General features: G+C 47.4%; 4 protein-coding genes across 4 annotated transcripts; 2 read left to right on the top strand and 2 right to left on the bottom strand.

Moving 5' to 3' along the window:
* Nucleotides 1-1,109: 1,109 nt before the first annotated feature.
* On the bottom strand, nt 1,110-4,892 carry abt1 (activator of basal transcription 1). Its single transcript, XM_079740739.1, has 5 exons — nt 4,816-4,892; nt 4,274-4,657; nt 3,712-3,887; nt 2,596-2,781; nt 1,110-1,431 (listed from the first exon to the last, which is right to left on the bottom strand). The coding sequence occupies exons 2-5, from the start codon at nt 4,650-4,652 to the stop codon at nt 1,222-1,224; spliced, it is 951 nt and encodes a 316-aa protein (XP_079596865.1). The 5' UTR covers nt 4,653-4,657; nt 4,816-4,892; the 3' UTR covers nt 1,110-1,221.
* A 313-nt stretch (nt 4,893-5,205) lies between these two features.
* On the top strand, nt 5,206-7,616 carry rad51c (RAD51 paralog C). The gene is made up of 4 exons (XM_079740738.1): nt 5,206-5,371; nt 5,753-5,990; nt 6,113-6,329; nt 7,007-7,616. The coding sequence occupies exons 1-4, from the start codon at nt 5,257-5,259 to the stop codon at nt 7,541-7,543; spliced, it is 1,107 nt and encodes a 368-aa protein (XP_079596864.1). The 5' UTR covers nt 5,206-5,256; the 3' UTR covers nt 7,544-7,616.
* A 550-nt stretch (nt 7,617-8,166) lies between these two features.
* Nucleotides 8,167-9,708, top strand: tsr2 (TSR2 ribosome maturation factor; the record flags this gene model as incomplete). The annotated part of the gene is made up of 5 exons (XM_079740742.1): nt 8,167-8,244; nt 8,628-8,718; nt 8,862-8,953; nt 9,073-9,231; nt 9,572-9,708. The coding sequence occupies 5 exons, from the start codon at nt 8,167-8,169 to the stop codon at nt 9,686-9,688; spliced, it is 537 nt and encodes a 178-aa protein (XP_079596868.1). The 3' UTR covers nt 9,689-9,708.
* Nucleotides 9,709-9,989: 281 nt separating this feature from the next.
* On the bottom strand, nt 9,990-26,854 carry srpk3 (SRSF protein kinase 3). Its single transcript, XM_079740745.1, has 17 exons — nt 26,653-26,854; nt 26,197-26,320; nt 22,508-23,250; nt 22,096-22,204; nt 21,665-21,752; nt 21,323-21,410; nt 19,942-20,048; nt 19,197-19,362; nt 18,108-18,133; nt 17,353-17,442; nt 17,192-17,264; nt 16,308-16,514; nt 15,724-15,821; nt 15,408-15,515; nt 14,597-14,666; nt 14,023-14,115; nt 9,990-12,505 (listed from the first exon to the last, which is right to left on the bottom strand). The coding sequence occupies exons 1-17, from the start codon at nt 26,660-26,662 to the stop codon at nt 12,321-12,323; spliced, it is 2,385 nt and encodes a 794-aa protein (XP_079596871.1). The 5' UTR covers nt 26,663-26,854; the 3' UTR covers nt 9,990-12,320.
* Nucleotides 26,855-27,150: the final 296 nt, after the last annotated feature.

Genomic DNA, 27,150 nt, shown 5'->3' with positions numbered 1-27,150 from the left:
TTACAATCCTTCTCTCTGAAATCCCTCGTATAACAGGAGCAAGATAAGACGAAGCAACACCTACATTGAGTTTAGGTGCAGGGGGGTGAGTTGCTTAATGGGATGAAGGTTCGTAAACGGCGCCTGGCTCCTCACCCCTTCTCCCCGAGGAGCATGTAGGAGATGACGTCGCGGGCCTCTGCAGAGACTCGTTAGAAGGCGTCCTCTTCAGAGTACCAGGTGGCCGGCAGCACGTTGCTCAGCGTCTAGCTGTCCTCGTCCCCCAGGAAGGGAGACATCCCACTCACACTGCACCGGGTCCGGGGAGACGAGGGACTGTGGAGAGAAGACATCTCTGTTATAGAATCAGCTGGGACTGTCGTGTCCTGGATATCCCCAGTGGATGGCTTCATTCTGTCACACAGACGGGAAATTGAGTCCCGTGTTTTGCTTGTACCTCAAGGATTTAACCAACAGGCCGGTTTCTTTGACCTATGACACTCGGATTTAACTACGCCCCGTCCCATCACACCAACATGGGCCCCCACAGAGCTACTCCCCGTCCCACCACACCTTCAGCCCCCAGAGAGCGTGTTCCTAATGTTTTATTTTTGGACTTTTGGCGGGTGTTAAGGAGTGCAATAAGTTGTGTGAATTGATCTCTGGTGTTGTCCAGACTCCCCAGATGTCGACTGGCTAGTGTTGAAGTAGTGGAGGGGCTTGAGGGGAGCTTTCTGGAGGGCAGATTCTTAGCTCTGTGGGGGCCCATGTTGGCCGCTCTAGTTGTGGGGGGCCTCATCGCTCCGAACGATGGCCGATTGGGTCCATGCGGCATGAAGCCACTGCTGCTTGGTTAGAGCCCAGATCAACAATAGGCCCATTTTATTAGTTAAACATTAGTTAGAATCCTGCGGAGGGATTTGAGCGGGTGGGTGCGGGTGTAGTTCAGGACACCCGGCTTTGATCGATCGAAGGCCCCAGCGGTCTTATCTTAGGCCCACTTCCCTTACGATGCCTGGGCCTTACGGTATGAATCTGCACCTAGTCGGAACTAGTTATATCTAGTTAAACCTAGTTCAGCCTACACAAAGTTACAACAGCTGGTATTAGTCATTATAAAGAGGACAAGGTATAGTTAAAAATTCTTTATTCAATTGTTCATCCCAACATCAATCACACTCACACACACACACACACACACACACACACACACACACACACACACAGTCTTTATTGGAGGTATCAGTCTTGCTTCCTGCTGGAGTTGAAAATCTTGGCCAACAAGGACACATTTGATTTGCTCTTCTCCTGAATGAGGCGGGTCTTATCCTGGTTTCTCTTCGTTGATTGGCTCTTGTCCTGAATGAGGCGGGCATTTGCCTGGTTCCTCTTCTTCTGCTGGATCTCCTCCTCCGTCTGTCGTTGGGTAAAGTCCCACGACTTCTCCACCAACTGTGTATGAGAGGAGAGAGGAGAGAGAGAGAGATTAAATATCAGCAGCAGGTCTGAGTTCTAGAGTTGGAGTCAACCTCAGTGTGTCTAAAGGGACGTTAGAGGGTTAAGATGTTGTAATACTTAGGAAGAGTTCCATTGTGTTAAGATTGTAATAATGCTTAGGGTGAGATCCATTGTGTTACGATGGTTATAATTCTTAGGGTGAATGCCATTGTGTTAGAATGGATATAATACTTGGGGTGAGTTCCATTGTGTTATGATGGTAATAATGCTTGGGGTGGGTTCCATTATGTTATAATGGTTATAATGCTTAAGGTGAATTCCATAGTGTTATGATGGTTAAAATACTTGTACTAGTTAGATAGAGAGCTAATGCGCTCCAGGTAGATCATAAAAGGCGTCTCCTGATGATCTCATCGTCCTCTATGATGCTCCCTGGCCGCTGGTTTCTATCTCTCCCGTCAGCCAGAGCAGAAGTCTCCACCTCACTGACGGGTTCAGCAGCACGCTGCCCATCTGCACCCTGAAGGCCGCAGTCTTCGTTCTGATCTGAAGTGATATCTCACTAATCCTAACCCTAACACTCAGGGTGTCTGGTCTGCCTCTGCCTCCTCCTCGCCTTCCTGCTCTCCCTCCTCCTCCTCCTCCTCTCTCCTACCTGCTCTCCCTCCTCCTCCTCTCTCCTACCTGGTCTCCCTGCTCCTCTCTCCTCCTCATTTCTAACCTGTTCTCCCTGCGCCTCCTTCTCCTCTCTCCTTCCTGGTCTCCCTCCTCCTCCTCCTCCTCCTCCTCTCTAACCTGTTCTCCCTGCGCCTCCTTCTCCTCTCTCCTACCTGCTCTCCCTCCTCCTCCTCCTCCTCTCTTACCTGCTCTCCCTCCTCCTCCTCCTCCTCCTCCTCTCTTACCCGTTCTCCCTCCTCTCTCCTCCTCTCGCCTTCCTGGTCTCCCTCCTCCTCCTCCTCCTCCTCCTCTCTTACCTGTTCTCCCTCCTCCTCTCCTACCTGCTCTCCCTCCTCCTCCTCCTCTCTTACCTGTTCTCCTTCCTTCTCCTCTCTCCTACCTGGCCTTCCTCCCTCCTCCTCCTACATGGTCTCCCACCTCGTCCTCCTCCTCCTTTCCTACCTGTTCACCCTGCACCGCCTCCTCCTCCTCGTTTTTTACCTGTTCTCCCTGCGCCTCCTCCTTCCTCCTCCTCTTGTCCATGCTATGGCTGCGGTCCACGTTCCCGATGTAGAAGTTGGTTTCTCTCTTGGCCTGCGACACTTCGGTGCGGAGTCGCTGCCTCAGGACCGTTTGTTCGTAGACCAGACGCTCGCTGAGGTGGGTCCAGTGGAACCGGTGCAGGTACTGTTACACACATTGACACACATTAACACAGTGAGTCACACATTAACACACATAATAACACACAGTTACTAGGGGTGGGAATCTCTTGGCACCTCACGATTCGACTCCGATTCAGAGGTCAACGATTCGATTCTAAAACGATTATTGATGCATCTCGAAGCAGTTTCTTTTCTGAATTTGCTACCCAAAGTTTGCTAATCACTTCCTACTTTTGTGATGATCATTAAAGAAATCAACAGATTAATTACCTTATCTATTTTTTTATTAGAGAAAAAGCTTTTGTCACAAATATGACTTTCTATGAACAATGCAATAATCAATGCAGCTTGCATTACAACACATTATGGAAGTAGGTAAAAAATAAACATATTTAGTTTTCTTTTCTCTCTAATCTTTCTTTTCTGTCATTAAAGAAAAAGCCGCTCTTTTGGAATTATAAGAATAAGAACTTGTTTGTCTTTCTTGTGTCTGGCTGTGAGTTTGCGTTCATGCTATGCGTAGGCTGAATCGCAATCGCGTCCAGACAAATCAGATTGGCTAATACACATTGAAGATAAATTAAATAATTTTAAAACTACTCAAATTATGCCTCTCTGTCGAACAGAATGTTGCAGGAGGCGAACAAATTTAATAAAAAATAAAAATAATGAAAAAGATATTTATATATAATTTTATTTTTATTTTTTAATTCCGATTATTAACTTATCTCAATCGAGACGGAATTGTTCTACACAGAATCGCGATGCATCGAAGAATCAATTATTTTCCCCACCCCTAACAGTTACACACTGTTACACACATAAACAAACTGTTAAACACATTAACACAATCAACTAATTACCATACTGTTACACAGTTACACCGGGCATGGACAACCACCAAACTACACACAGGGCATGGACACACCTAACACCACACCAGACCGCCCACCTTCATGCTCCAGAGGTCCGAGTGGAAGCGGTGGTGCTTCTTGTTGCCCATGGGCGTGTTGTGGAGGGCAGAAGCAACTCGCTTGGCGATCCGCTTGTCAGGGAACTCGACCCACCCCTCGGTGAAGTTACTGCCCCGGGACCCCGCCTTCCTCCTCTTCTTCTTCACCACGCCGTCTGCACAGAGGGAGACATCCTGTTTCACTAAACTACCGCCAACAACAACCCCTGGCCCCAACACACTAACCGACGAGCACATCTGGAAAAAAAGTCTCTATTGAAATCATGTTAAAATATATGCATGAAAAATACGGTGGGAAAACATTTGAATGTTCTGCTGAAGAGAGCGGTTCCTGTTTGCCACCAACAGAAAATAAAATAAGGTGTTTTGATATCAACGGTGGGGGTTTATTTCATGCAGAAAACAACACGGTCCACAGGGTTAGAGAGAGAGAGTGAAAGAGTGAGTGAGTGAGTGAGTGAGTGAGTGAGTGAGTGAGTGAGTGAGTGAGTGAGTGATTGACAGTGTGTGTGTCTGTGTGTGACTGTTTGTGTGTGTTTACCCTCTGGCTGCAGGAAGATGCGTCCTATCTCTCCGTAGGGGGTCAGCATGTTCCTCAGGTGTTTGGGTCGCAGGCGGGGGGGGATGTGGCCAATGTAGATTATACCTGGAGTCCTCTTCCTTACCCCACCTTTCTTCTCTTCCTCTACACAACCTGTCTTGCTGCCCTCATCATCATCATCATCATTCTCCTGCCCAAGGACCCCTTTATCCGTCATGTCCTCTTCATCCTCCTCCTCTTCGTCCTGCCCCATCAAGTCCTCTTCATCCTCCTCCTCCTGCCATTTCATGTCCTCTTCTTCATCCTCCTCTTCTTCCTCCTGCCCCTTCACGTCCTCTTCATCCTCCTCTTCCTCCTGCCTCTTCACGTCTCTCTCCATGGCAACTGGAATCAGAGAGCTGTTGTATTATGTATACTTTTATATTATGCATACTATATATTCTTACCTTAGTAGAGTAAGTTGTCGTTATAATATAATCATAGTAGAATAAATGATAGGATAGAACATGATCATATATTTCTGTAATACGGTAGTTTTTTACCAGAAGATCCTTATAAAAAGTGATAAGGAAGCCTTGATCGCGGATTGTTGCTATTTACTCAACGTGCTGCGACCAGTCGCTGGGAGATGACGTCATACCCACGCGTCTCTTTGAGTCAGTATTCAAAGTAAAAGCACATTATTATTATTATTATACTATGATCATAGACTGTATATATATCACGATATATAATCGACTATATATTATTATACTGTGCATGATTCTTATTAAATAACACCCTCATATTCTTGCAATAAAAGAACACTTATATTGTCTCATATATACGCTTAATGTAAATATAAACACGGCCTAACAACCGGATGCAAAGTGTACTTTTAATTAGATAATCCAAAGAAAGTTCCTGTCCACAAGATTCGAGTTCAAGTATGATTTATATCATATTATACATAGCTATGATAGTAGTAATATAAATAGTGAATAATGAAGCCGGTGTCCGCCTCTCCTCTCAGTCCGTCGGTTAAAGTGAAGCTTTTAAACGCTGGTTTCCTCACATCAGAGGAGCTGCTTCAACTTAAACCTCTGCAGCTCAGTAAAGGTAATCATTTAGAAATATCATCTTGATCACCCATCTCCATATACAAGTACTTTAATGGCGGTTAATAGTTTGGTAGTTTGAATTTAGAGTGTCTATAGTTTGATGCTAGTTTGTGTTCTAGAGGAGGTCCATCTAGTCTGATGGTAGTTTGTGTTCTAGGGGAGGTCCATCTAGTCTGATGGTAGCTTGTGTTCTAGAGGAGGTCCATCTAGTCTGATGGTAGATGGTGTTCTAGGGGAGGTCCATCTAGTCTGATGGTACTTTGTGTTCTAGAGGAGGTCCATCAGTCTGATGTACTTTGTGTTCTAGAGGAGGTCCATCAGTCTGATGTACTTTGTGTTCTAGAGGAGGTCCATCAGTCTGATGTACTTTGTGTTCTAGAGGGTGGTCTGTCTCTAGAGGAGGCTCTGGAGGTCCAGCAGGTCCTCAGAGAAGGAGTGGACCTGCCTGCTGAGGGAGGAGCCGGACTTGGGTCCACTGCCCTCGAGCTCCTCCAGCAGGAGGAGAAGAGCATCGTGACCTTCTGCTCCAGGCTGGACGCTGCGCTGGGAGGGGGGGTCCCAGTGGGGAAGACCAGCGAGGTGTGTGGAGCTCCAGGGATGGGGAAGACACAGCTGTGGTAAGATCCCAGCACTGTTCATTCTGTCCTGGCACACAATGTGTGTGTTAAGGGTTACACGTGTATGTACATATTTATACTGTATATGGGTGTGTGTGTGTGTGTGTGTGTGTGACGCCTAGCCTGCAGCTGTGTATAGACGTCCAGATCCCGGAGTGTTTCGGGGGTCTGGGCGGGGAGGCGGTGTTCGTGGACACAGAGGGCAGCCTGGTGGTGCAGAGGGTGGCTGACATGGCCCACGCCGCCGTGCAGCACTGCTGCCTCCAGGACCAGGACGCTGAGCAGCAAGACGCCCTGAAGGACTTCACCACAGAGAGCATCCTGGGCCACCTCTACCTGGTGGGTCGGAGGGACACCCAGGAGATAGTAGAGCCTATGAGAAAGTACACCTTGCAATGTAAAGCCTTGTAACCTGGTGACATCACTGTGAGGTCAGGTCACACTGTTAGTGACATCACTATGAGGTCAGGTCTGTGAGTGACATCACTATGAGGTCAGGTCTGTGAGTGACATCACTATGAGGTCAGGTCTGTTAGTGACATCACTATGAGGTCAGGTCTGTGAGTGACATCACTATGAGGTCAGGTCACACTGTTAGTGACATCACTATGAGGTCAGGTCTGTGAGTGACATCACTATGAGGTCAGGTCACACTGTTAGTGACGTCACTATGAGGACAGGTCTGTTAGTTACATCACTATGAGGTCAGGTCTGTGAGTGACATCACAATGAGGTCAGGTCTCTGAGTGACATCACTATGAGGTCAGGTCACACTGTTAGTGACATCACTATGAGGACAGGTCTGTTAGTGACATCACTATGAGGTCAGGTCTGTTAGTGACATCATTAGTATGAGGTCAGGTCTGCGAGTGACATCACTATGAGGTCAGGTCTGTAAGTGACATCACTATGAGGTCAGGTCTGTGAGTGACATCACTATGAGGTCAGGTCTGTTAGTGACATCACTAGTATGAGGTCAGGTCTGACCACTGTATTAACTCTCCTGTTGAATCTAGATGCGTTGCCATGACTACGTGGAGCTTTTAGCCCAGGTGCAACTCCTGCCAGACTTCCTGGTCAAGAACCCCAAGGTCTGCCTCCTGGTGATTGACAGCTTGGCCTTCCCTTTCCGCCGGCACTTCGAGGACCTGAGCGTGAGGACCCGCCTCCTGAGCGGCCTGGCCCAGCAGCTCATCAGGATGGCCAGCCAACACCGAGTGGCAGTGGTCTGGACCAATCAGATGACCAGCAAGCTGCAGGGCGGCCAATGGGAGCTGGTCCCGGCCCTCGGGGAGAGCTGGGGTCACTCGGCCACCCAGAGGCTCCTCCTCCACTGGAGCGGCGGCCGGCGCCTGGCCTCCGTCTTCAAGTCTCCCAGCCAATCAGAGAGCAGTGTGGCCTACAGCGTCACGCGGGAGGGCTTCAGGGACGCCGGCCCATTGGCCAGCAGCCAATCAGGGAGGGAGCAGGACTCCAGCAGCCAATCGAAGAGCAAACAGGACTCTAGCAGCCAATCGGGGAGCAAGCGGCCCAGGATGCAGGAGGGCCAATGATCACATTTAAAGACCCATTATTTAACGTTTTGATCAGGACCCGTTGGTCTGATCCTGTGCATTTATACCAACATAGCTGTCAGTTCAATTTAGATTACATCTCTTCATTCAGTGGTCATGAAAATCTTGTAAACTGAATTAAAATGTTCCCAAACAGCAGTCGACTTCCTGTAAACACATTCCTCCAGTCCACCAGCAGGGGACAGTAGAGTGCTCTGTAATCACATTCCTCCAGTCCACCACCAGGGAGCAGTAGAGCACCCTGTTATCACATTCCTCCAGTTCACCACCAGGGAGTCGTAGAGCACCCTGTAAACACATACTTCCAGTCCACCATCAGGGGGCAGTAGAGCGCCCTGTAATCACATTCCTCCAGTTCAAAACCAACACACCCTAATAATGATACATTATTAATAACACAATAACATTTTAATAATCATTAGTTAACATTGGGGTTAGCAAAAACTATCTCTTGTTTATAAATGTAGCACTTTAATGTACCCTGGGATCGGGACCCCCGCAGCCCGCATCGTGTTGTTGTCACCCCGCGACGCGCCGCGGGGGGGGGCACTAGAGCTCCGCTCGACTGCTCTGGATCCACTGCTCATGCCTGCTGAAACAACATGGACGCCTCCACCCCGGCACGTGAAGTTTTTATGAACGCAGTCAGAGTACTATTATCAACCTGGCCGGTACTACAGGTAAGAGTACAACCTGGCCGGTACTACAGGTAAGAGTACAACCTGGTAGTACCGTTATTGTCAACGAGGAAGAACATTGTTGTTGAGTTATGCTTCTGGAGCAGCATAACTGGTGTGTGTATTAGTGAGATGTTATGGTACTGGTTAGGGATAGTTTAGGTTAGGTTAATCCTAACACATCATCCCACTGCGTTCCTCTCCCTAGAACGTCAACCTTTTCTTTCTATGTTATGGGTCAACAAAGAGTTTGAGGGTGAACCCTAAGAACCCTATCCCTGGTACTATGTGATACTACTATTACTACTAGTACTATGTGGTGCTACTAGTACTATGTGATACTACTACTATGTGGTACTACTAGTACTAATTGTTATGATTTACAGATTGCTGTCGACAATGGTTTTGGGGGAGCCTTTGGCCAACAGAAGGCAGAATGGATGATTGATGTTGTTGGGAAATATTTCTATGAAAACTGTAAGTATCAACCACTACTTGTGTCTTAATAGTCTGGGCTCCACTACCTGTGTCTTAATATTCTCTGCTCCATTACTTGTCTTAATTCTGTGCTCCACTACTGGTGTCCCAATAGTCTGTGCTCCACTACTTGTGTCTGACAGCTGACCTGGTGCCCTCAGAGGTTGAAGACTACATCTCAGTCCTTCTGGACCAGGAGTTTAATACCGAAGTGGACGATGGCAGCCTAGCCCAGGTAGATAAAGATGGACTCACTCACTCACTCACTCACTCACTCACTCACTCACTCACTCACTCACTCCACTCGCTCACCCCTTCCACTCACTCACCCCCCCTTCCCTCCTTCCATCCCAGCTGTCCCAGCAGATGTGCTCGATGTTCTCCCAGTGCCAGCAGGGGGCGACGGAGAAAGTCCAACAGACCATCGCCTCTCTGGCAGAGAAGAACTCGGGGAGGGCAAAGGTCAGCGTGCCCGCCCCTTCTGACGAAGAGGAGAGTGAGGAAGAAACTGAGGTATGAAACACTTTATCAAATATACTGTATGTATTCACTGACTAGTATACGTCTAGTACTACACTCGTACGCTTATAGTACTTCACTCACTTATAGTATTACACTTAAATACTTATAGCACTACTCTAAGGGAATGGAAACAGTTCTTATTTTCGTGGGAGTATAAAATTAATAAAAATCTCCTCATAGATATTAGATTCCCTTTCAGCCAGAGGCCACTAAATCCTCCACACTGCAGCTTTAAGCAGTGAGTCCACTACTTGAACAGACTGTAGTGTACCTCGTGTACTATGTGTACCTCGTGTACCATGCAAGGTATTCATCTCAGCCTCTCCCCTAGGCCATGGAATGTGATGCAGCTCCCAGTTCTTCCCAGGCCACAGCTCTCCCCTCCTCCCCCCCAGCCAAGACGGAGGAGGAAGAGGACGGCTGGACCACAGTCCGCAAGAAGAAGTGACGAAGAGCAGTGAAGCGATGGAACCGTCTGAACCGTATAGTGTTGATGTGAATTAAACGATGAGCTTTGTATAAAAACAAGAAAACCAAAGCTCTGGGGTGGCTTCTTCTTTTGAAGCTCTTGTTCTGATGGTTTATTGGAGATCTCAGCGTTACTCAGGCCAGGGCTCATGACCAAGGAGAGGCAGCTGGGAGGGACATGGAAACCATGCAGGTGGAGGTGTGCAGACAAGGGACTGTCCTTACAGGTATACGAGGACGGTATTGTCTTCATGAGCAAAATGTTAAATCCTTCAGTAAGAAAAGGGTGACCGTCGTTCTTAAATACTTTATTTGCACAAATGAAACATGTAATAAGTTCATCACAAGTGATTCATCGTTATGATACACGTGTTTAGAAAAGATGCAGCTTCCATCCTGACTCCATGGGACACAAGGCACTGTTTACAGAATCCAGAGCACAATAGAGACCCTAACATGTGGAGGAGTGACCCTAGGATATAGCATCTTATACATGTGACCATGAGGACGAGCTAACCCAGCAAACACCCAACGTGCCAGTAGGAGGGACCTACTGGTGCTACTTTACTGATGGCTAATGAGAGTTCACAGCCAAGAATCATTCCAACAGCGGCAGTCCATGTCAAATATAAATGTAATGAACACTATCAATACAAAACACAGGCAATAGTTTACAGCCAGGTATTGCTCTAACCTATCGGCCTCCATGTTGAATATAAATATAAATATAATGAACACTATCAATACAAAACTGTCATGTGTTTTCTGAAGCCAAGCTCTGTTGGTCAGCCATCTGTTCCCACAAAGCATTCATCCTGAATCACCTCCGGTGGAATAGCTTGTTGAGACCTTCGACTTAAGCGACGCAGAGAGGAGGGAGTCAAAGGCTTGTTGAGCTGGGTGACTTTTCTCTTCATCACTTCAGTAGACCTACACCAGCTCAGACCTACTCTATACAGACCCCTCCTACCCTAGACCAGCTCAGACCTACTCTATGCAGACCCCTGCTACCCTAGACCAGCTCAGACCTGCTCTATACAGACCCCTCCTACCCTAGACCAGCTCCAACCTACTCTATACAGACCCCATCTACCCTAGACCAGCTCAGACCTACTCTATACCCTTTCTACCCTAGACCAGCTCAGACCTGCTCTATGCAGACCCCTCCTACCCTAGACCAGCTCAGACCTGCTCTAAACAGACCCCTCCTACCCTAGACCAGCTCAGACCTGCTCTATGCAGACCCCTCCTACCCTAGACCAGCTCAGACCTGCTCTTTACACACCAGCTCAGACCTGCTCTATGCAGACCCCTCCTACCCTAGACCAGCTCAGACCTTCTCTATACCCCTCCTACCCTAGACCAGCTTAGACCTGCTCTATACAGACTAGCTCAGACCTGCTCTACCACTCAAGTCTTCATCCACGTCTTCAGTGACAGAGCTCAGGGTTTAGGTGTTGGGGTTAGGTGTTAAAAGTGTTTTTTTGGGGGGGGGGGTCTATGCATTAAACCAGGGGTTAGGTGTTCAGGGTCTATGTATTAATCCAGGGGTTATGTGTTCAGTGTCTATGTATTAATCCAGGGGTAGGTGTTCAGGGTCTATGTATTAATCCAGGGGTTATGTGTTCAGTGTCTATGTATTAATCCAGGGGTTATGTGTTCAGGGTCTATGTATTAATCCAGGGGTTATGTGTTCAGTGTCTATGTATTAATCCAGGGGTTATGTGTTCAGGGTCTATGTATTAATCCAGGGGTTATGTGTTCAGTGTCTATGTATTAATCCAGGGGTAGGTGTTCAGGGTCTATGTATTAATCCAGGGGTTATGTGTTCAGTGTCTATGTATTAATCCAGGGGTTATGTGTTCAGGGTCTATGTATTAATCCAGGGGTTATGTGTTCAGTGTCTATGTATTAATCCAGGGGTTATGTGTTCAGGGTCTATGTATTAATCCAGGGGTTATGTGTTCAGTGTCTATGTATTAATCCAGGGGTAGGTGTTCAGGGTCTATGTATTAATCCAGGGGTTAGGTGTTCAGTGTCAATGTATTAATCCAGGGGTTATGTGTTCAGTGTCTATGTATTAATCCAGGGGTTATGTGTTCAGGGTCTATGTATTAATCCAGGGGTTATGTGTTCAGTGTCTATGTATTAATCCAGGGGTAGGTGTTCAGGGTCTATGTATTAATCCAGGGGTTATGTGTTCAGTGTCTATGTATTAATCCAGGGGTTATGTGTTCAGGGTCTATGTATTAATCCAGGGGTTATGTGTTCAGTGTCTATGTATTAATCCAGGGGTTATGTGTTCAGGGTCTATGTATTAATCCAGGGGTTATGTGTTCAGTGTCTATGTATTAATCCAGGGGTAGGTGTTCAGGGTCTATGTATTAATCCAGGGGTTAGGTGTTCAGTGTCAATGTATTAATCCAGGGGTTATGTGTTCAGGTCTATGTATTAATCCAGGGGTTAGGTGTTCAGTGTCTATGTATTAATCCAGGGGTTATGTGTTCAGGATCTATGTATTAATCCAGGGGTTAGGTGTTCAGTGTCTATGTATTAATCCAGGGGTGAGGTGTTCAGGTCTATGGGCTGAGCAAGGGGAGAGTTGGTCAGGTCTATGTGTTGAGCCAGGGGTGCTCCAGACACTGGGCGGCGCTGGCCCGGGTCTGGGGGTCCGGCTGTAGCATGATGAGCAGGAAGTCACTGAACTGGGCGGCTCGCTCCAGGGGCCACTCGTACTTCTCCAGCAGAACCTCGAACAACGCCCAGGGCTTCAGGCTGGAGATGTGGCGCAGCTCACCTGCAGGAGACACACGGCATGTCACTATCCAACCCCAAACCACCACACGTCACTATCCAACCCCAAACCACCACACATCACTATCCAACCCCGGACCACCACACATCACTATCCAACCCCAAACCACCACACATCACTATCCAACCCCAAACCACCACACATCACTATCCAACCCCAAACCACCACACATCACTATCCAACCCCGGACCACCACACATCACTATCCAACCCCAAACCACCACACATCACTATCCAACCCCAAACCACCACACATCACTATCCAACCCCAAACCACCACACATCACTATCCAACCCCAAACCACCACACATCACTATCCAACCTCAACCCACCACACGTCACTATCCAACCCCAAACATCACTATCCAACCCCAAACCACCACACATCACTATCCAACCTCAACCCACCACACATCACTATCCAACCCCGGACCACCACACATCACTATCCAACCCTCAACCCACCACACATCACTATCCAACCCCAAACCACCACACATCACTATCCAACCCCAAACCACCACACATCACTATCCAACCCCAAACCACCACACATCACTATCCAACCTCAACCCACCACACATCACTATCCAACCTCAACCCACCACACGTCACTATCCAACCCCAAACATCACTATCCAACCCCAAACCACCACACATCACTATCCAACCTCAACCCACCACACATCACTATCCAACCTCAACCCACCACACATCACTATCCAACCTCAACCCACCACACATCACTATCCAACCCCGAACCACCACACATCACTATCCAACCCCGAACCACCACACATCACTATCCAACTTCAACCCACCACACATCACTATCCAACCTCAACCCACCACACATCACTATCCAACCTCAACCCACCACACATCACTATCCAACCCCAACACGTCACTATCCAAACCCAACACCTGACTATCAAACCCCAACATATCACTATCAAACCCACCACACGTCACTATCCAACCTCAACCCACCACACATCACTATCCAACCCCGAACCACCACACATCACTATCCAACCCCGAACCACCACACATCACTATCCAACCCCGAACCACCACACATCACTATCCAACCCCGAACCACCACACATCACTATCCAACCCCGGACCACCACACATCACTATCCAACCCCGAACCACCACACATCACTATCCAACCCCGGACCACCACACATCACTATCCAACCCCAAACCACCACACATCACTATCCAACCCCAAACCACCACACGTCACTATCCAACCCCAACACGTCACTATCCAAACCCAACACCTGACTATCAAACCCCAACATATCACTATCAAACCCACCACACGTCACTATCCAACCCCAACACCTGACTATCCAACCCCCAGACCTCACTATCAAACCCCAACACCTCACTATCCAACCCTAACCCTAATATCTAATCCCTAAACCCCAACACTACTCTCTAGCCCTGCTCTCTAACCCCGGTTGTGGAGGAGGATAGACAGTCATACCTCTCCTATCAAAGTATTCTCTGGAGTATCGTCCGGACAGGGCGAAGGGGACGGGGATTGGCCCCAGCAGCTCCATGATGTGGGCGATGTGGTCTGTGGATCAGGAGAACAATGCATGTTACCACAGCATGCTAACGCTGCGCACCATGCTAACGCTACACAGCATGCTAACGCTACACAGCATGCTAACGCTACACAGCGTGCTAACGCGACACACCATGCTAACACTACACGGCATGCTAACGCTACGCAGCACACTAACGCTACACAGCATGCTAACGCGACACACCATGCTAACGCTACACGGCATGCTAACGCTACGCAGCACACTAACGCTACACAGCATGCTAACGCGACACATCATGCTAACACGACACAGCATGCTAACGCTACACAGCACGCTAACGCAACACAGCATGCTAAAGCTACACAGCATGCTAACACGACACAGCATGCTAACGCTACACAGCACGCTAACGCAACACAGCATGCTAAAGCTACACAGCATGCTAACACGACACAGCATGCTAACGCTACACAGCACGGATGGAGCACACTGAGTCGAGTTCAGTACCTTCGTCTCTGGTGTAGTCTTCTCCTGAGTGCGGTTCAAACAGGTAGTCTCCAGTGGCCAGCTCAAACGCCTGAATCAACACAACACAACTCAACCATTAGTGTTTGTGCGTATAATGTTGTAGTGTGTGTGTGTGTGTGTGTGTGTGTGTGTGTGTGTGTGTGTGTGTGTGTGTGTAAAGTGTTGTAGTGTGTAAGTTTGTAGTTTGTGTGTGTAATTTTATAGTGTGTGTAGTGTGTGTGTTGTAGTGTGTATAGTGTAGTAGGGTGTGAAGTGTTGTAGTGTCTAGTGTGTGTATGTGTGTAGTGTTATAGTGTGTAGTGTGTGTATGTCTATAGTGTAGTAGGGTGTGTAGTGTTGTAGTGTCTAGTGTGTGTATGTGTGTAGTGTTATAGTGTGTAGTGTGTGTATGTCTATAGTGTAGTAGGGTGTGTAGTGTTGTAGTGTCTAGTGTGTGTATGTGTGTAGTGTTATAGTGTGTGGTGTGTGTATGTCTATAGTGTAGTAGGGTGTGAAGTGTTGTAGTGTCTAGTGTGTGTATGTGTGTAGTGTTATAGTGTGTAGTGTCTGTATGTCTATAGTGTAGTAGGGTGTGTAGTGTTGTAGTGTCTAGTGTGTGTAGTGTTATAGTGTGTAGTGTGTGTATGTCTATAGTGTAGTAGGGTGTGTAGTGTTGTAGTGTCTAGTGTGTGTATGTGTGTAGTGTTATAGTGTGTGGTGTGTGTATGTCTATAGTGTAGTAGGGTGTGTAGTGTTGTAGTGTCTAGTGTGTGTGTGTGTGTAGCGTTGTAGTGTGTAGTGTGTGTCTCACCATACAGGCGGTGCTCCAGATATCGGCTGCAGTTCCGTACTCCGCTCCGATCAGAACCTCCAGAGCTCGGTACTGCCGGGTCTGGATGTCCTCCGTGAAATGTTTGTACTGAAACACATTGAAATAGGTTTAAAATGTTTATACTGAAACACATTGAAATAGGTTTAAAATGTTTGTACTGAAACACATTGAAATAGATTTAAAATGTTTATACTGAAACACATTGAAATAGGTTTAAAATGTTTATACTGAAACACATTGAAATAGATTTAAAATGTTTATACTGAAAACACATTGAAATAGATTTAAAATTGACCTCCCAGCATGCATTGCCCAGATCAGCAATTTTGACACGAAGTTTGTCTGCGTTCCTGGGATCCAACGGACTGACCAGGAAGTCTGCTGCACTGAACACTGGATAAATAACATGATGTTAACACTAGAGGTACAACATGATGTTAACACTAGAGGAACAACATGATGCTAACACTAGAGGAACAACATGATGCTAACACTAGAGGAACAACATGATGTTATCACTAGAGGTACAACATGATGCTAACACTAGAGGAACAACATGATGCTAACACTAGAGGAACAACATGATGCTAACACTAGAGGAACAACATGATGTTATCAATAGAGAAACAACATGATGTTATCACTAGAGAAACAACATGATGCTAACACTAGAGAAACAACATGATGCTAACACTAGAGGAACAACATGATTAGAGAAACATGATGTGTGTGTGTATATATATATATATATATATATATATATATATATACACACATACACACACACACACACACACACATCATCACGTGTGTGTGTGTGTGTGTGTGTGTGTGTGTGTGTGTGTGTGTGTGTGTGTGTATGTGTGTGTGTGCTCTAACCGTCTCGTCCACTTGAGTATCCTGATAAGGAGGAAAGTGCTGACTCAGACGTTGCTGATATCACAGAGTCGGACATCCCTGATAGGCCAGAGGCTGGACTGGAGAACCGCCCATTACACCTTTCGTCCAACCAGGAGGAGCCAGATCCCGGACTGGCGTTCTTATCGGTGGTGGACCAGGAAGTGTTGCCATTGACAACTAAGGAAGCTGTTGATATACATTGGTATTTAATGGATATATTGCACTACATTGTTAATAAAAGGATACACTACAGTTGTACATTCTAGCTAGTACAAAATATGTTGAAATGTTGAGTACGTATAAATAATTAAAGTGAAGTATAAATATTTCAAGATAAGGATAAATATTATAATAATTTATAAATAATTCATATATTATAATATATAAAGTATAAAAATAATATTCAAGACAAGCATAAATATATCAAGATAAGTATATTTTATGACGAGTATAAACCTTTCAAGACAGGCATTTCTTTTAAACCTTTATTTAACCTGGCAAGATTGTTCATTAGAAAACATGTGAGTAGAGTTTTAAAATCATTCATAGTGATGAGTTCCTGCAATTTGAGTGTTTTTTGAAGAGTGTTCCAGGCGGAGGGAGCAGAGTACATGAAGGCCCTCTTCCCAAACTCAGTACGAGTTCTGGGGACTGAGGTGGATAGAAAGTCCAGAGGGCGCAAACTGTATGATGAATTTGATTTAAAAGTGAGGTAGGTGCAGAGATATGAAGGTATCTTTCAGAGGTATCTTATGTAATCTTTGCCACTAGGGGTTTTCTCAAAGAAAACAACATCAAGAGACGTCGTCTGTACATCATGCACCTTTGAAGCTGAATAAGTATCGACATGGAGCCGGACTTACGGAGTGGACCCGGCTCCTGGCAGCCGCTGATGTCATCAGTGTGAGACGGATCGCTGCTTTTATCTTCCATTCTCTGGATGGGAGGGAGAAGGTTAGAGGTTGGAACAGAGGGTTAGATGGTGAAACCGATGGTAAGATAATGGATTGTAGTATAGTATTACCTGGAGGTCGACTACTCTCTCGTCCAAGAGTCTCTGTTGTCGTCTGGCTTTTCTCTTCATCTTCTTCTTTTTGTTTTTGGAAATCTTACCCTAAAAACACACACACACACACACACACACACACACACACACGCACACGCACACACACTATTATATTGTGCCATATAGTATGGTATAGTTAAGTATGGTTATAATGTGATATTAAAGGTAACGAAAAAGGGCTGCTCGGATAACAAATCAGACTGCCCTGGGACAATGTATTGATCTCAATGGTTAGAAACCAATATAAGAGAGAAGAAGTTAGTCCATTATCATTCCCTTTACACTACCTGAGGCCAACTGTACTAGCCTCTAGCCTGAGGGTTAGTCAACACACCTGTATTAGCCTCTAGCCTGAGGATAGTCATCACACCTATACTAGCCTCTGGCCTCTAGCCTGAGGGTTAGTCACCACACCTATACTAGCCTCTAGCCTGGGGATTAGTCACAACACCTGTACTAGCCTCTGGCCTCTAGCCTGGGGATTAGTCACAACACCTGTACTATCCTCTGGCCTCTAGCCTGGGGATTAGTCACAACACCTGTACTATCCTCTAGCCTGAGGGTTAGTCATCACACCTGTACTAGCCTGAGGGTTAGTCACCACACCTGTACTAGCCTGAGGGTCAGTCATCACACCTGTACTAGCCTGAGGGTTAGTCACCACACCTGTACTAGCCTGAGGGTTAGTCACCACACCTGTAATAAACTCTTACCTGAGCATCCCTGGGGGCGGTACTGACTGCCATGATTAATGATACAAGGATGAAAAGGGAAGGAACAGAAAGAGGAAACAAAGACATGAAAACAGCCCGGTCAGAACTCCACGGAAAGACAGCAACAAAGAGGCATACATCTGGTCTACCACCAAAGGAGCTGCACATGGTCACCAGAGTGCTAGTACAGCAGGGTACTAGTATTCTGCCCTACTAGTACGGCAGAGTACTAGTACGGCAGAATAGTACGGCACGGCAGAGCATAAGTATGGCAGAGTGGTACAGCATAGCAGAGTACTAGTTCGGCAGAGAAGTACAGCACAGCAAAGTATTAGTACTGCAGAGTATAAGTAAAGCAGAGTCCTAGTACGGCAGAGTACTAGTACAGCCAAATAGAAGTACAGCAGAACACTAGTGCAGCAGAGTATAAGTGCAGCAGAGTACTAGTACCTCAGAGTACTAGTACAGCAGAGTACTAGTGAAGTACTATTCCGAGAACACATGAAGGGTGAAAGGAGAGTCTGTTCAGTTTATTCTAACTGTTTCTAACTCCATTGATGATTAGACACAAGGCCGGTGAGTTCATAAATTATAGAAGTTTGAGATACTTCTACAGCATTAAAGTGAGCCATGTTGGATATGAAATGTGCCACACACCATTGGGTTAACAGAAGTGTCCTGGAAGCTTAAGCCTCTTTTCTCATTGTTGATTTAGCGATATTCAACATGAGTTCCAACACGTTTAACCGCTTCAGAGGGACATGTCATTTTATCACAAATGTTGCAGCAGGCCTATGGAGACGGAGGGAGGAGCACAGTGCAGTGCTGCCTTGACCCAGTAGGACTGCTGGGCCAGAGGTTCTGCTCTGACCCAGTAGGGCTGCTGGATCAGAGGTTAGTTCTTCTATAACACAGTAGGCCTGCAGGGTCAGAGGCTCTGCTCTGACCCAGTAGGACTGCTGAACCTAGAGTCTTCTATAACACAGTAGGCCTGCGGGGTCAGAGGTTCTGCTATGACCCAGTAGGACTGCTGGTCCAGAGGTTCTGCTCCGACCCAGTAGGACTGCGGGCCCCTGGACTGGTGGTCACCTGAGGAGCCGGAGGGGGGCGGGGCCCCGGCCCTCTGCCACACGGTGGCCTCGGCCGCCAGCCTCCGGATGTACAGCTCGTCCACGTCCAGCAGGATGTTCTCCGGCTTGATGTCCGTGTGGATGATCTTACACTTGGTGTGGAGGTAGTGGAGACCCTGCAGAACCTGCAGCCACCGACACACCAACACACGTCTCCTCAACACGGATAGCTCTGCCTTGACCCAGTAGGACTGCCGGGTCAGAGGTTCTGCTCTGACCCAGTAGGACTGCCGGGTCAAAGGTTCTGCTCTGAACCAGTAGGACTGCTGGGTCAGAGCAGAAAAACCGCCGTCGTACGTAATGTTATTGTGTCTTGTTCTCAAGTTCAAGTTCTCAAGTTCTTACATTTTTTGAAACGCACAACATAACAGGCAAAGCAGTCATAGCTGGCAGTGAACCTTTTGTAACCCCAGCTCTCCTTAACAATGCAAAAAAAATAAAATAGTATAAGAATATAAAAGGGTAAAAAGAGTAACAAGGTACAGTGGAATTAAGAACATAATAGTTACATATATTTTAAAAGTAGAATATATGTACAGTATAAATATATAAATATGTATGTACAGTAATATATAGCTACTTTAGACCACAGCCTCAGGAGAGAGATTAACAATAATGTGGCAACCTGTGTGTGTGTGTGTGTGTGTGTGTGTGTGTGTGTGTGTGTGTGTGTGTGTGTGTGTGTGTGTGTGTGTGTGTGTTACCTGTTTGATGATGGATTTAACACAGACCAGAGGGAGCCCCATGTAGTTGGACTTAATGATCCACTTCAACAACTGGTGACCGAGAACCTCCATCACCATACACACATCTGGACCAGGGTTAGGGAACATACCATATTACTATCTAACCCTAACCTCCATCACCATACACACATCTGGACCAGGGTTAGGGAACATACCATAATACTATCTAACCCTAACCCCCATCACCATACACACATCTGGGCCAGGGTTAGGGAACATACCATAATACTATCTAACCCTAACCCCCATCACCATACACACATCTGGGCCAGGGTTAGGGAACATACCATAATACTATCTAACCCTAACCCCCATCACCATACACACATCTGGGCCAGGGTTAGGGAACATACCATAAAACTATCTAACCCTAACCCCCATCACCATACACACATCTTGGCCAGGGTTAGGGAACATACCATAAAACTATCTAACCCTAACCCCCATCACCATACACACATCTGGGCCAGGGTTAGGGAACATACCATAATACTATCTAACCCTAACCCCCATCACCATACACACATCTGGGCCAGGGTTAGGGAACATACCATAATACTATCTAACCCTAACCCCCATCACCATACATACATCTGGACCAGGGTTAGGGAACATACCATAATACTATCTAACCCTAACCCCCATCATCATACACACATCTGGGCCAGGGTTAGGGAACATACCATAAAACTATCTAACCCTAACCCCCATCACCATACACACATCTGGGCCAGGGTTAGGGAACATACCATAATACTATCTAACCCTAACCCCCATCACCATACACACATCTGGGCCAGGGTTAGGGAACATACCATAATACTATCTAACCCTAACCCCCATCACCATACACACATCTGGGCCAGGGTTAGGGAACATACCATAAAACTATCTAACCCTAACCCCCATCACCATACACACATCTTGGCCAGGGTTAGGGAACATACCATAAAACTATCTAACCCTAACCCCCATCACCATACACACATCTGGGCCAGGGTTAGGGAACATACCATAATACTATCTAACCCTAACCCCCATCACCATACACACATCTGGGCCAGGGTTAGGGAACATACCATAATACTATCTAACCCTAACCCCCATCACCATACATACATCTGGACCAGGGTTAGGGAACATACCATAATACTATCTAACCCTAACCCCCATCATCATACACACATCTGGGCCAGGGTTAGGGATCATATAGATCCATACTATAATACTACTAATGATGCACAAGACAGATAGGCAGATACAGACAGACAGAAGCATAGTGACACACAGGTAGACATGCACAGGGAGGAGAGGGTTAGGCTTAGGTTGCCAAGGATACGAACGCCGTTGACTCCGGAGATCTTGAAGTCATCGATCAGCTGGACCATGGTCTCTCTGTAGCCGTCGGTAGGGTCGCTGTCCCTCACCTACACACACACACACACACACACACACACACACACACACACACACACACACACACAGTTCAGAGACTTGTTTTTGCATGGTTGTGTTGGATTTTTAGATCTACTTTCAATTCTTTGTTCTCATGCTAGCGCTAGTTTTACTGTTACACATGTGTAACGGTGTGTGTGTGTGTGTGTGTGTGTGTGTGTGTGTGTGTGTGTGTGTGTGTGTGTGTGTGTGTGTGTGTGTGTGCGTGTGTGTGTTTGTCTCTTACACATCGAAGTAGTTTAATCTCATCCAGTGCCGTCTCTGTGTAGTGCAGCGCACTTTTGACAACCTTTAGCGCAACAAACCTCTTCTTTCTGGAAAATAAAACACACACACTTAGCCTCACATCAAATCTAAAAAAACAAAAAGTCTAATTACTCTGTCACTGTGATCTAGGGTAACTTAGTTTGAGATGTCAGCAAACGTTACAATCAAATAAAGCCAATGTGAGTCCAGTCGTCCAATGAGCTCGTGATGTGCGTGTGTGTGTGGTGCGTGTGATATGCGTGCGTGTGCCTGCATGCATGTTTGTGTGGGTGCCTGCGTGTGTGTGTGCTGCATGCAAGTGCTTGTGTGCGTGTGCGATGTGTGTGCGCGCGTGTGCATGTTCGTAAGCGTGCATGGGTGTGTCTGTGCCTGATGTGCGGTTGTGCATACTGTAGGTCCCAGCAGAGCCAGACGGTGGAGAAATGTCCCCAGCCCAGCTTCCGGACCACGTGGTAGCGAGCGTTGAACAGATCCCCGATCTGCACCGGGTAGTAGCCCCCTACACACACACACGCACACACACACACACAGATGTAATATTGTGTATAAAGTAACTAGAAGTACTCTGTAATCTGATACCTTTACGTAGGTAATGTTATTATAAAGTAACTAGAAGTACTCTGTAATCTGATACATTTAAAGAGGTAATGTTATGTATAAAGCAACTAGAAGTACACTGAAATCTGATACATTTACAGATGTAATGCTGTGTATAAGGTTACTAGAAGTACTCTGTAATCTGATACCTTTACAGATGTAGTGTTGTGTATACAGTAACTAGATGTACTCTGTAGTCCGATACCTTTACAGTAGTCAGAAGAGTCCTCTTGCTCTTCGTCGTCAGACCCCAGCAGCTCAAGTGGAGGCGGAGTCAAACCAGGAGGTGGCAGGTGAAAATCCGGAGGAGGCGGGCTCAGAGTCTGATTGGGCGTGGTCTGATTGCGGTTAGATGATGACAGGGTGGCTGGTTGGCTAGTAAGCGTCGCAGAGGCAGGGGCCGGAGACGTAGGTGAAGGAAGAAAGAAGGACGATGGAGGAGGGCCTGGGGGTGGAGGAGGGCCTGAGGGTGGAGGAGGGCCTGGGGATTGAGGAGGGCCTGGGGATGGAGGAGGGCCTGGGGATGGAGGAGGGCCTGGGGATGGAGGAGGGCCTGGGGATGGAGGAGGGCCTGATGATGGAGGAGGGCCTGGGGATGGAGGAGGGCCTGGGGATGGAGGAGGGCCTGGGGATGGAGGAGGGCCTGATGATGGAGGAGGGCCTGGGGATGGAGGAGGGCCTGGAGGTGGAGGTGGGTCCGGGCGAAGGTGATTCTGGTCGGAAGGAGTATTATATGGAGGTGTTTGAATTAGTCTTTGGTGGGAGGATGGAGGTGATTGGGGGGGATCCTGGGTAATACCGGGGCCTGTGGTGTTGTGGCAGGTAGGAGGACCGGGTGGACAGGCAGGTGTGTCCAGAGTAGAGCTCAGGAGGGCTGGCAGTGTGTATGAGCTGGGTGACGCGTCTCTGAGGATCTGACTGAGCTCCTCAGTAGAGGCCATCCGACACCTGAAACAGAAACAGGATCTGCTGTTACTAGAGCCAGCAGACATTCAAGCTTCGGATATTCCTTTAGTTTCCCAACTCAACATTTTCTGTGAAGAAAAAAAAGTCAGTTCATAGTGCGTATTTTTCCCTATGGTTTTCATCTTGTACACACGTTCTACATAACACGGCCTGGTCTACTAGAGACCTGTATCTGGTCTACTAGAGACCTGTATCTGGTCGACTAGAGACCTGTATCTGGTCTACTAGAGACCTGTATCTGGTCGACTAGACACCTGTATCTGGTCGACTAGAGACCTGTATCTGGTCTACTAGAGACCATTATCTGGTCTACTATGACCTGGATCTGCCCCACTAGGACCTGTATCTGGTCTACTACAACTTGGATCTGGTCCACTAGGGACCTGGATCTGGTCCACTAGGGACCTGGATCTGGTCCACTAGGGAGCTGGATCTGGTATACTAGGACCTGGAGCTAGTTTAGGGTTATGACCGGGTCATAGCATTGAAGAGGCAGATTGAAGGCAGACTGAAGTGCTCCAGAAATGATACTGGGGATAAAATTAGACTTGGACCCAACGTGGGTATAAATGACTCATTTAAGCTGATTATGGCAAATTCTAACCGTAGTCCAACCACACGAACCTCCAGCATGACAACTCCATTCCAGTTTAAAAGGGAAATGGAAAAAAGGGCAAGTGACGCTATGCTGGGCATCAACAACAAACAGCAATGAACGCATGAACACATAACACATGAACACAATATTGAACCCTAGACTCACTTCAAGTAATCACACAGAACTCAACACTGATGGCTTGTTGAGAGCTGAGTCAATGTTCCTATGTGGAGCGCTGACTGTCTGAGGTATTTATAGAGCTGCTGCTGCTTGGGACCGCAATCCTGATTGTGCCCCTTACTCTGCACTAAGCACCACTAAGACATACTCAACCCACCATCCCCCAGACTCAACCCACCATCACCCAGACTCAACCCACCATCCCCCAGACTCAACCCACCATCCCCCAGACTCAACCCACCATCCCCCAGACTCAACCCACCATCCCCCAGACTCAACCCCCCATCCCCCAGACTCAACCCACCATCCCCCAGACTCAACCCCCCATCCCCCAGACTCAAACCAACCATCCCCCAGACTCAACCCACCATCCCCCAGACTCAACCCACCATCCCCCAGACTCAACCCCCATCCCCCAGACTCAACCCACCATCCCCCAGACTCAACCCACCATCCCCCAGACTCAACCCACCATCCCCCAGACTCAACCCCCCATCCCCCAGACTCAAACCAACCATCCCCCAGAGTAACCAGACTCGACCCCACCATCACCAAGACTCAACCCACCACCACTACCAAGACTCAACCCACCATCACCAAGACTCAACCCACCACCACCCAGACTCAACCCACCATCACCCAGACTCAACCCACCATCACCCAGACTCAACCCACCATCACCCAGACTAACCAGACTCACCCCACCATCACCCAGACTCAAACCAACCATCCCCCAGACTAACCAGACTCGACTCAACCATCACCAAAACTCAACCCATCATCACCCAGACTCAAACCGACCATCCCCAGACTAACCAGACTCAACCCACCATCACCCAGACTCAACCCACCATCACCCAGACTCAACCCACCATCACCCAGACTAACCAGACTCAACCCACCATCACCCAGACTCAACCCACCATCACCCAGACTAACCAGACTCAACCCACCATCACCCAGACTCAAACCACCATCACCCAGACTAACCAGACTCAACCCACCATCACCCAGACTCAACCCACCATCACCCAGACTGACCAGACTCAACCCAACAAAACAGATTAACCATACTCAACCCCACCATCACCCAAACTAACCAGACTCAACCCAACAAACTAGACTTAAACCCTCCATCACCCAGACTAACCAGACTCAACCAACCATCACCCAAACTAACCAGACTCAACCCACCATCACCCAGACTAACCAGACTCAACCCAACAAACTAGACTCAAACCAACCATCACCAAGACTAACCAGACTCAACCCAACCAAACGTGAACATAATAGCTATTAGCCCCCCCCCCCCCCCCCCACACACACACACACACACTGCAGTTTGCATTAGTGGTTATTGGTTCCATAATCCAATACATTCAAGATCTGTCAAAATCGTATTCAGGACATTTTAAGGCCTCATTTCAGATTATTGGAATTTTAACTTTTTAAGGACCCGGTGAAACCCTGTTACAGCCCAAGATCCTGGCATCCTTACAGTCCTACATCCTTACAGCCCTACATCCTTTTAGTCCTACATCCTTACAGCTCTACATCCTTACAGCCCTACATCCTTACAGCCCTACATCCTTACAGTCGTACATCCTTACAGCTCTACATCCTTACAGTCCTATATCCTTACAGCCCTACATCCTTACAGCTCTACATCCTTACAGCTCTACATCCTTACAGCCCTACATCCTTACAGCTCTACATCCTTCAGTCCTATATCCTCACAGCCCTACATCCTTACAGCTCTACATCCTTCAGTCCTATATCCTTACAGCCCTACATCCTTAAAGCCCTACATCCTTCAGTCCTCCTACATCCTTACAGTCCTACATGCTAACAGCCCTAAATCATTACAGTCATAGATCATTATCATCCTACACCCAAACAGCTCTAGATACTTAACGTCCTACTTCACTGGGAATACATCCTAACATTCCTGTAGGGCTGTTCTATGAGGGTTGAACCGCTCAGGTTGTTATAATGTATTTTATTAAGATAAATCTTAACATGTTGGTACGGCACATTTGTGTGTTGCTTGTGATTCGGGTGAAGAGATGGACTGAAGGAGCTGACACCCTTGGAGAGAGAGAGGTTATCTAACTATCCAACACCGACCACCACAGACACCGGGGTGCTACCTGCCGTCCGCGCCGTCCGCCCCGGCCGGCTCCCCGGGGGCCCGCCGGTGCTTCTTGCCCTTTCTTCGGTTTTTCTTCCCCTGGCCACCGGCGCTCTGCCGGCTGCTCGGGTCGCCGCCCACCGCTGAACACAACATCATGTTAATATCCACCGCTGGTATGTTACTAATGTCTGATACGTTCACCACAGCTATATGGTCAGCTGTTGTAGATACTTGATACTAGATACTTGATACTAGACATTAAATACTAGACACTAAATGCTAGACGCTAGATACTAGACGCTATCCTGGTATCTGGAGCTGAAGGACCAGTGTTTAGTAAATAGTGTCATAGCTTAGCATCTGGCGCTAGCTTGACCCTCTCGGACAGCGTGCAGCACAGAGGTACCTCAATATACTCATATTAACACTCATACTAATAATCATCATACTATTAGTATTACTCGTACCTTACCTATCAACATAGTCGCCAGTCTGACAGTCTCTCCAGCTAGAGAGAAACAGTCTCTTAGGTTAACTCCGTCCAGATACTTATTATCGGGGTCTAGTAGTACTAGTAGACTACTACAGTATACTGAGGAGTGAAGGAGAATTTGCTGAGGTTATTTTGGGCTCAATTCCTTCGCCGGAGTCTAGGCTTGACGCATGCGTCGTGCTACCGCTCTCCAAACAGCTGTCACCGTCACCGGACGGATCAGCGCATGCGCTATGGGCAGCAGGCGAGTTCGCTCCTGCAGGACGAGCGTGAACACAGCCCCGCCCACAGCAACATGATTGGTCGAAACATATATGGAGAAAATGAAAGTGAAACTACCGTTTCCCAGGCTTCAGAAATGCATCGGCTAATTCGTGATACTGTTGTTCTACCGCTCTATCTACGGAGGTCGTCTTTCTCTACTACAAAATAATAGTCTTCATACTAGAGCTGAAGTCTCCTCACCATCTCTGTAGT

Source organism: Pollachius pollachius (genome assembly GCF_949987615.1).
Source record: "Pollachius pollachius genome assembly, chromosome: 8".
In the NCBI taxonomy this organism is placed as follows: domain Eukaryota; kingdom Metazoa; phylum Chordata; class Actinopteri; order Gadiformes; family Gadidae; genus Pollachius; species Pollachius pollachius.
This window is presented reverse-complemented; position numbering and strand designations above follow the sequence as displayed.

Bases quoted from the DNA above. Each gene is read 5' to 3' on its own strand.
- rad51c (XM_079740738.1), top strand. From the start codon at position 5,257: ATGAAGCCGGTGTCCGCCTCTCCTCTCAGTCCGTCGGTTAAAGTGAAG. The intron at 5,372-5,752 runs GTAATCATTTAG...TTTGTGTTCTAG, and splicing joins ACCTCTGCAGCTCAGTAAAG to AGGGTGGTCTGTCTCTAGAG. The intron at 5,991-6,112 runs GTAAGATCCCAG...TGTGACGCCTAG, and splicing joins ATGGGGAAGACACAGCTGTG to CCTGCAGCTGTGTATAGACG.
- abt1 (XM_079740739.1), bottom strand. From the start codon at position 4,652: ATGGAGAGAGACGTGAAGAGGCAGGAGGAAGAGGAGGATGAAGAGGAC. The intron at 2,782-3,711 runs GTGGGCGGTCTG...TGTGTGTAACAG, and splicing joins CGGACCTCTGGAGCATGAAG to TACCTGCACCGGTTCCACTG. The intron at 1,432-2,595 runs GTAAAAAACGAG...TCTCATACACAG, and splicing joins AGGAGGCGCAGGGAGAACAG to TTGGTGGAGAAGTCGTGGGA.
- srpk3 (XM_079740745.1), bottom strand. The intron at 17,265-17,352 runs GTAATACTATAC...CCTCCCATCCAG, and splicing joins AGAGAGTAGTCGACCTCCAG to AGAATGGAAGATAAAAGCAG. The intron at 16,515-17,191 runs GTAAGTCCGGCT...GTATATCAACAG, and splicing joins CCAGGAGCCGGGTCCACTCC to CTTCCTTAGTTGTCAATGGC.